A 9,470-nucleotide genomic window follows, 5' to 3' on the forward strand; every position below is an offset into this window, starting at 1 on the left:
TTTAGTTAGTTATTTAATGTTATTTTAGATTATAATAAAATTTTAATTTAATAAAATTAAATGTGAATATAACTTCTTAATAATTTTTGTTAAATACTAATATAATTCTTAATAATTTTAATTTTAATAAAACAGAATTATGATTATCTGATTAAATTTAAAATTTTTAAATAAAAAAATAAATTTGCAATTTTTATATTTAAGGATGGACATTTTTGGCAAAACGATTATTCACATTTATTAAAATGAAAGCAAAGGGTATTTTAACCCTTTAATTATTAGTTAATAGTCAATTAAATTTTTAAATTTTTTTTCTTAATAAAATCTCTCAACTTGCAATTTTAATTTAATAATTCTAAATTTAACAAGAGTCAATAAAATTAGTAAAGCCAGTTTTTTTATAAACAAAATAAAATTTATATTTAAATAATTAAAATAAAAAATCAAATAAATTATTTATAAATAAAAAAATATAAACACCTGAATATTAAAAAAAAAAAAAAATCAATTCCAGTCTAGCTCCACCTTTACCTTTATCATTAACATTCTCAAATCCCTAACAATCTCATTTTCTCTGCCATTATCATCTACTTACCCATCCAAAACACAAAATCTTAATTTTTTAATTTTAAAACTTTTAAAATTTTTTAAAAAATAAATATTTAACAGAATTATTTGTTCATGATAGTCATGATATTTATTTGAACTTAATAATACTAAATTATAATATGCGAAATTTATTAAATTAAAATTAAAAGTTAAAGAATTAAATTAAAAAATTAATTAATGAATTTTATTTATATTATAGAGATTAAATAGTAAAATATTTTAATAATTTTTTTTAAATTAATTAATGAATTTTACTAAAATTAAGGAAGTAAATAATTATTTTTTAATAATTATATATATCATATTTTTTATCGCTATAGATTGTTGTCTGAAATATTTTTAGTATTTTTTGTTTTGCCAAGATGCAATCGTCAATGACTACATGCATTCATTGATGCTGCCTGAATTTTAGTCGGGCATGACTTAATTTCTGAATTGAGCTTAATTTTCATTGTAGCAGTGGATTGGATTCTTTTTTTTTTCTGATTTTATTTTTATAATGACCAGACTTTTAATGCAATGAGATTTATATGATAAAACAAAAATCTTATTTTTTATGTTATAATTTTTTTTTGTCTTTTATGTTTTAACTTTTTTAAAAGTTAAATAATATAATTTTATAGTATAAAGTATTTAAATAATATAAATTATCAAAATAAATATTAATTAAATGATAAAAAAGAAACCTTAATTAAATTTGGTTTTTTGGAAAAAAATACCAAACCTAAAATCTCTCTCTCATAACTAAAAGACAAGAGCACGGCTGCCCTGCCCTTCCCTCCTCACCCCCCTTCGTCTCTCCGCCTCTTCTCTGGACAGCCGTGCGCCTCCCGTCGATCGTCCCTCTGCTCTTCACGCTGTCAACGTCGTTGCTGCGTTCATGCTGGTTGCTGCGTTCGCTGGTCCTGGTTGCTTCTTTGCTCTCCTCCGCCGCTTCCTCTGGTCCTCGTCGCTGCGTCCGCTGGTCCAGTCCTGCCGTCCGGTGCCGCTACTCGACGCGTCGTCTGTCACTGCAGGTTTAGATGAGTTTTTGAAAATTGTGGTTTCATATGTGTGCTTTCTGAGATATATGAGATAAATTTGATGTGAGTTTCTGAAATTTGTGAAAATATTAGTATTTATTTGATGGTTTTATTTGTGAGATTTATTGAAATATTTTTGTAATAAAAATTATTGTGAATGGATAAAGAGTTGTTTTGGTGAGATTGTTGAAAATTTTTTAAATAAACACTACTTTTATTTAGAGTTATTGTGAGATTGAGATTTGCTTCTGAATGTTGAAATTTTACATTTTGTGTGAATGTCTATTTTTTTTTTCTTTGGTTGGGGCTACCCGTTAATCGGGCTTGGGTAGTGTCGGTAGTAAAGGGGCAATGGTAAACAGATTTGGGACAGATACAGATAGTGAGATTTAATTTTTAAACGGTTTTGGTATGGGGATTTGGGTTTGGGTATTTAAAATTTGGCTGGTACTCTATCCGGTACCAGTCGTACATTTGTGGTTGTAAATTGATTTGCTTTAGATTTCAACTTGTAGGTTAATTCTTGAAATATATGTTATTGTTCTTGCATAGTGCTGCTTGCTAACATATGTTATTGTGCTTGAAATCTTAAACCTTTTGCTATTGAATTGAAATAGAAAAATCGGGTTTGGATAGTATGCTGTATTATTAAACAGGTTTGTGATGTGTATGGATATTGAAATTAAAATACTAAAGGGGTTTGGGAATTATATTTACAATTGGGTTCAGGTTTGGGATCCCTCAATTTCGTGGCTACCCTACCCATTTACATCCCTATTTGTAGCTTTTTTGCTTCACTAGATTCCTCTCTAATTTTCAATCAAGAATTGGGTTTTTTTGATTGCTGAAATTATTCAACTTGTTTGGGAAAAATCTGTGGTGTTTGTTTGAAGTTTGATGGTTGAAAATTTGGGTTTTCTTTGAATGTTGAAGGTTGAGTTAGCATCTGAAACAGAGGCCGAGAAGTAGAAAAGAAAGGGTAAAATACTGTTTAGTCCTTGAAGTATAATGATATCTCCCCTTTAGTCCTTGTATTTTTAAAATTCACCTTAATAGTCCCCCACATTTCAATTAATATATTAAATAGTCCCTATTGTTAATAATTCCGATAGTCTTCAAGTGGTCAAAACAATGAAAAGTTTTAAAGCCTAAAAGCCCTTCTCCTTCTCCTTCTCCTCCTCTTCTTCTTTCTGCAGCTGTAGCTGCCCCAACCAACCGCTTGCCTCCCTCCTCCTCTTCGTCTTTCATACAGAACAGCCCAATTGCATCTGTTGAGTCACAACATCATTATACTTCTTTTCTCTCTCTCTCTCTCTCTCTCTCTCTCAATCTCCAGCAGTCATCGCCATCGTCGCCTCCATCTGTCATCGCCATTGTCGCCTCCAGCTGGCCGCTTCTCTCCACTGTACTACCTCCAATCGTGCTCGCCTCCGGCCAACCTCATGTCAATCGGTTTCTTTTCTCCCTGCCTCATGTCCATCAGTTTCTCTTCTCATGCTCTCGATCGTTTTTTACTGCTCCTTCAGTCTCTTTTCATTCGATTGTGGAGTTTAAATTATTGGATTTCTTGTTATGTATTGATAATTTGATGGATTGTTGCTCTTTTCTGAGAATTGTGAATTGATAGGTTGAAAATTTTAGGTATTTAGATTTTGGATGAGAATATGGCTTATCATATTTGTTTCTTTTGAAGAATTAGATTTGTATTGACAATTTGTGTAATTTATACTTCGAATTTTTGCTGTTGAAATTTAGTTTGGTTGAGAGTTTGAAAACTATTATAAATGAAGGGTAATTGTGTCTTTTTCCTTCAAATTAACTGCCAATATAATGACAGGGAGTATTTAGTATATTAATTGAAATGTCAGGGACTATTAAGGTGGATTTTAAAATACAGGGACTAAGGAGGAGATACCATTATACTTTTGGGACTAAACAATATTTTACCCAAAAAATTGAGAGATACTTATTTCAGTTTGATGATTGGGTTCTCTAGCTTTATTTGCTGGATTAAACCACTCTAATATGTGATCGTGTTATATATGATTAGCGGATTTTAATCGATGGCTGATGATCACGACACTATCCCTAATTTTCTTCCTTTTGTTGACATTTTTTTAGTCTCCTAATTCCAAATATTTGCTTTTATTTTTGGTTTCTCATTTCTTTCTCTCTGCAAGCAGATACAGTGATATAAACATCAGATAATGGACTTTTCAGAGGAATGGAAGTCCGTATTCCCGATTGGCAGCGTCTTTGGGGCACCTCTTCTCCTCTCAAGTCCCTCCTCAAAGGCCATTCTGGGTCCTCTTTGCTTCAACCCAAAACCTCAGACCCTAACTCAACTCTTTGACTCTCCCTCCCTGTGTCCTCTTCTCAGTCCTCCTTCACGTCTCTCTCTATCTAGATTCCTCTCCACTTCAACAACACTTGATTCCCCTATCCCTCTCTCCGCTGCCTCTTCCATAGCCTCCCTCTTTGGCCCCCAACTCCATGATAATGCTGCTTCTCTGCTAGCCCACAACCGCCTTCAATTCCTCAAATGTCCACATGACAATACTGTCATCGTCTTTTTTTCCACAGGGTGCAACCATGACCAAGTTGGCTTCTTGTTACTTTCAGTGAAAGAAAGGAATTTGCAAGTTGTTGGGGATCCAAAAGGTGGTGTTCTTACTGCCAACAAGTGTTTGAATCAAAGGATAGTGAAGATTTTGGTGAACCCAGTTGTGGATTGTGTTTGTTTTGGAGCTAATGATTCTTGTACGTCTAATATCCTTGGCTATTTATTGGTTTATACAATGTCCTCTGTGCATTGGTTCAGTATTAAAATTTGTGAAAGTAGTGAAAGTCCTATTTTGTGTTACATTGGTTGCAAAATATTTAAGAGTTGCTCTATCGTGGATGCTTGTTGGAGTCCACATTTGCTAGAAGAGAGCATGGTGTTGTTGGAGAATGGTTCATTGTTTTTGTTTGATTTGAACTCTGATAGATCTGATATATATTTTAGAGGAACTAGGTTGAAAGTATCATGGGATGATTCTGGGAATTCTGGGAATCGAAAATGGTTGGGATGTCAATTCAGTTGGCATCCTAGGGTTTTGATTGTTGCTAGTTCAGATGCTGTTTTTCTGGTTGATTGGAGGCATGATGAGTTCAAAGTGACTTGTTTGGCAAATATTTATATGTTTGGTGTGTATGCTCCAATTGAAAAGGAGCGGTTCCTAGTTTTCTCCAAAGCGGTTTCAGATAATTTCCATTTTGTTTTGGCTTCGGATAGCATGTTAGTCCTCTGCGATGTGCGCAAGCCGATGATGCCAGTTTTGCAATGGGCACATGGTCTTGATAAGCCGTGCTATGTTGATGTGTTCAGATTATCAGAGTTGAGATCAAACTCGAGGGAAAGCACATTTGAATGGGCAACTGTATCGGGTTTTGGTATTATATTGGGATCATTTTGGAATTGTGAATTTAGTCTCTTTTGCTATGGACCACCTCTGCCTTCTCACATAGGGTCAGTTGCCTCAGAAATTTCAAAAATTTCCAGATCTTTTTATTCATGGGAGCTCCCTTCAGATTTCTTGTTGTCTGGTAATAAGTGTCCATGTGGGAGTTGTCTTGTAAGAGAAGAGTTTTTGAAGGATGCTCTTCCTGAATGGATTGATTGGCAGCAGAAAAGAGACATAGTTTTGGGTTTTGGCATTTTAAGCAATGATCTCTCTTCATTGCTCTTTGAGTCGGATGAATTTGGTGGTTTTACTTTGATTAGGCTAATGTCTTCAGGGAAGCTGGAGTTGCAGAGATATTGTGCATCATGGAATTTGGTTAGAAAATTAGAAGCAGCCCATAGAGATCCACTGTTGTGTTTCAGAGACAACTTGCTTTACTCCTTGGAGGATGAGGAATACAAGTTTCCTAGAAGATTTAAGTATTTGAAGCTGGAATATCTCCATGCATACATGAATGGTAATATTTCTCAGGTCTTGGATTCAAACATGACAAAGCCGTACAAGGGTTTTCAACAGAGAGAGTCTTTTAGTGTGGACTTCCATGAAATACTGTGCGAGAAATTGAAGATCTGTGGGTTCAGTCGATTTAGAACATCTCCTGCTATTAGCGTTGTTTTTAATGACATCAACTTGCCAACAAGTGTACATGAGGTTGCTTTGAGGAGCATATGGGCAAGCTTGCCAATGGAACTTTTGCAACTTGCCTTTTCCAGCTACTCTGAATTTCTTGAAGTACTCTTGGACAAGAAGAAGGTCGCTTTGGAATTTTTAGTTGTTCCAGACCTACCTCAGTTGCCTCCATTTTTCTTGAGGAAGCCTTCAAGTCGCAGCAGTAGGTGGTCAAATAAAGTGCTGTGCAGCAATAACCTCGTTGGTCCAGTTCTTCCTCTCCCTATTTTGATTACACTTCATGAGTTACAAAATGGCTGTCCAAATTCACAAGATGAAATTGGTGGCTTTTCGCCAGATGTGGAACTGAGCAATCGATGCAGTGAAGTAATGCAAGTGGCCAGGGAAATAGCAATGCCAGATTCTACTGCTGAGCCTCATGATGAAGATGCAGTCTCCCTTGGGAATGACAGAGATGACATATGGGTTGCTTCTGATAAACCAAAATCATTCTTTTTATATTGTCCTGTTGCAGTTCACTGCTCTACTGAAGGTAACAGAGAGAGCAACTGTGTTCACGAGGATGGCAGATTTGCTTTCTTGATTTCAAAAGTGCATGAGAAAGAGTCAATCCACAAGAACGAGGTAGCAAATGTTGGACAAGAACTCTTTGACGATCTGTGCCCCATTCACTTGAAGTTTGATGCTGCAGCTGTGGACTTCAGTTCACAAGAATTGAAAGCTTATAACTTGTTGAAAAGGCATTTCTCAAAATGGCAAGAAGAATTCAAACCATTTCAGGGGTTTTATAGCCGATTCAAAAAGCAAGTGGCTTGAAGGTTTTCTCTTTTCTGGCACTTATACATTTTCTTTTCCTGAATATTGGATTTATTATTGTCCGTCACCTTACAATTTTATATCCTTATTCTTTTCAAATACCAAGGGGAACATAGCAAGAAAATCTTGCGTGCAGACTAACTAGAGTTGTATACAACAAGAAAATTTAGTTTCTTATTAGTATCAATAGGAATTGTCAGTAAAACTTCAATGATCGATTGCCAAAATCGAATTTAGTCTCTTTTCTTATTAGTTTCTTATTAGTATCAATATGAATTTAGTTGTATATTGACCAGAAATCACCTTTCTTTTCTTTTCTTTTCCTTTTTCTACCTCTCATATTTGGATTACTTGTAAATGAACACTTGAAAGATTGATTGCCAAGATCGAGTTCACTATAATCATGGAGTGATTGGTGACTTTGCTGTTCATTCCTCACATTGTTTTGGTAACTAACAGAGTTGGAACAAGGGAATTCATATGCAGCAACCTGTTATGGAGGCAGAACTTCAACAGCAGCAAAATCTTAGGCCTGATAAGTCATTAACCAGCATAATGAGCCACTTTGAGTCACCAGCTTCAGCCTTTTATGCAACAGAAACATATATTGGGTTTCCACGCTATGATTGTCAAGTTGGTGCTCCTCCTTTGTGCTTCCCATACTCCAAGTCTTATGATTCACAACAGTCTTCAAGGGAAAATTATGCTATTGACTCAGGAGAGCAAGCTGAGCACAACTTGGAATTGCGAAGCAATTTGCAGCAAACTGTGAAATCCCATTTCTCTGATGATCATTTTTACAAGTCTTATAAAAGTTCCTGCTGCAGTTCTTCAGAGAACAAGCTACATCTGCTTGAAAGAATGAAGTGTTAAATAATGGAACTGCCTCCATAGGGAATCACTATTCAATACCTTTCCAAGGAGATCAGGATCATAGAGTATGTATTAATTTTCCATACTCTATGAATTGAAGTGTAAACTACTTAAACATCATTCATGTAATTAGTCTTGTTAATCATTTACAGAAGCAACGCCAGAGGTGAACTAAAGCTGATGGACACAGATGGATTGACCATCTTTCATGTGAAGACTGAAGAGTCATCTGCAGGTTCTATTGATTTGCTCAAAAGTTTGTGTGTTTTAGTTTGGATGTTCTTTCTGAAATCAAAATTTTCATTTCTCTTTATCATCTGCTTTTCAGAAATATAGAATTGCAAAGTACATGCCAGACCTTTAGAAGGTAAACTCTTGTTACAGTTTCCCCTGTGATGTTTTAATATTCTGTAATCCCTTGTTCTTCAAAATTCTCAAAGCATAAGAATACCATCATGAAGAGATAATCCATCAAGTGTTTATATATATGCAAGCCTAATTAGGAACCCCTCCAGTAGTTACTTTAGTAGATTATGCAATAATAATGAAAATTTAGACCATAAGAACAGAAGAATATGAGATGTAAATGGGATTACTTATTAGTACATGAGATGCAGTTTCATATCTGCCAGATCTTATCAGGTACAAGTTTCTGAATATTTGCAAGGACAAGATGATGTTCAATTGGTGATGGGGAAATTTAGCTTCTAGCTGGGTTTAGTTAGTTATGTATATTCATGACCCTATAAGTAACGTATCCCAGATCAATACGAAAATGCAAGTCATACTTTTTTTTTACTTATTTTATTGTCATAGGCGATAAAGTTGTCATTTATCTAGCAGTGGCATGCAAATCACAGGCACTGCAAGTCTGCAACTGCAATTAGATGTCCAGAGGTGTCTGCATGAACAGTGGGAGGTACATCAATGGGATCCCTTCATTGGTTCACTGCTCATTTCATTTCTATCAACTATTGTTATGTAGTCTACTCTTTTGTATTTGTTCTCCTGATAGAGTTCTACTTGTATTGTATGTTACTTGGACACGGATACAGGTGTAAAAAATGGGTGCATGTCACTGTGTCTAACTTGTGGAGATACGGATCTAAGTAGACACGAGTGTTTGAATACATTATATAATATAAAATAAATTAGAATAAAAAATATAAAAGTTATATAGGCAGAATAAATAGTATTAATTGCATCATTCAAAATACAATCAAATAACTATTTTTATTTAAATATATACTCTTCATCTTGAGGGAAATAATGCTTTGTTAACAATCCATGAATGGAACACTCAAGTGTCCTAGTGTATAGTATGTGGCGGACACAAATTCCATGTTGAATCCCATGAAGTGACATGTAGACAAAAATACAACTTGTCAAAATGAAGTAATATGCTCCTACCTAGTAACATATGTTGAATCCCATGAAGTGACATGTAGACACGAATACAACATGTCAAAATGAAGTAATATGCTCCTCACCTAGTAACAGTTTTCAGAAGCTAATTAGATCTTGAAGGTTGCAATCTGATCATGTGCATCAAGTCTCCTTCTGAAGTTTTTTCAAATTAAAACAATGATGCATATCAAAGGAAAAAACAAATGAACAATGATATGTGCTGCAGTTAAATGATGATTTATTTCAATCTTGATGATCATTGAAGGGTGTTTTGCTAATAGGGAAGCATAGTAAGGAGCCTTCCTTAACTTCACTTGTTTACTTTAATTTGACAGCTGCAGAAAAACCTACAGTTATGCATCGAAGAACAGAGCAGACAACTTAGGATGATGTTAGATCATCAACAACAGAGGACAAGTAATAGTCGTTTCAAGAATCAGAACTTGGTTGGTACAACATCCCCAGATGAGCCTGAACAAATCTTGATGACATTAAGATTTCCATCACACAAGATTTTAATAAAGCCCAATTCCCATCTAAGTCCGTTCTGCCGAGAACAGTGTGTTTCAGATTTCATATACTAGTTCCATGGGCTTCAGTAGAAGTG

At 34.8% G+C, this 9,470-nt stretch overlaps 1 protein-coding gene across 7 annotated transcripts; it reads left to right on the forward strand.

The window, feature by feature from the left end:
- Positions 1-1,312: 1,312 nt before the first annotated feature.
- On the forward strand, positions 1,313-8,380 carry LOC110630873. 7 transcript variants are annotated; one of them, XM_043950194.1, is made up of 6 exons: positions 1,313-1,694; positions 3,815-6,570; positions 7,043-7,521; positions 7,609-7,691; positions 7,785-7,823; positions 8,273-8,375. In XM_043950194.1, the coding sequence occupies exons 2-3, from the start codon at positions 3,839-3,841 to the stop codon at positions 7,128-7,130; spliced, it is 2,820 nt and encodes a 939-aa protein (XP_043806129.1). In that variant the 5' UTR covers positions 1,313-1,694; positions 3,815-3,838; the 3' UTR covers positions 7,131-7,521; positions 7,609-7,691; positions 7,785-7,823; positions 8,273-8,375. The 7 variants fall into 7 exon arrangements, with proteins under 7 accessions (XP_043806129.1, XP_043806130.1, XP_021634194.1 ...); XM_043950195.1 differs by having other exon boundaries at positions 1,314-1,625; positions 8,099-8,380; XM_021778502.2 differs by having other exon boundaries at positions 1,314-1,625; positions 8,273-8,380.
- Positions 8,381-9,470: the final 1,090 nt, after the last annotated feature.

The sequence above is a fragment of the Manihot esculenta genome, chromosome 14 (assembly GCF_001659605.2).
Source record: "Manihot esculenta cultivar AM560-2 chromosome 14, M.esculenta_v8, whole genome shotgun sequence".
Taxonomy (NCBI): domain Eukaryota; kingdom Viridiplantae; phylum Streptophyta; class Magnoliopsida; order Malpighiales; family Euphorbiaceae; genus Manihot; species Manihot esculenta.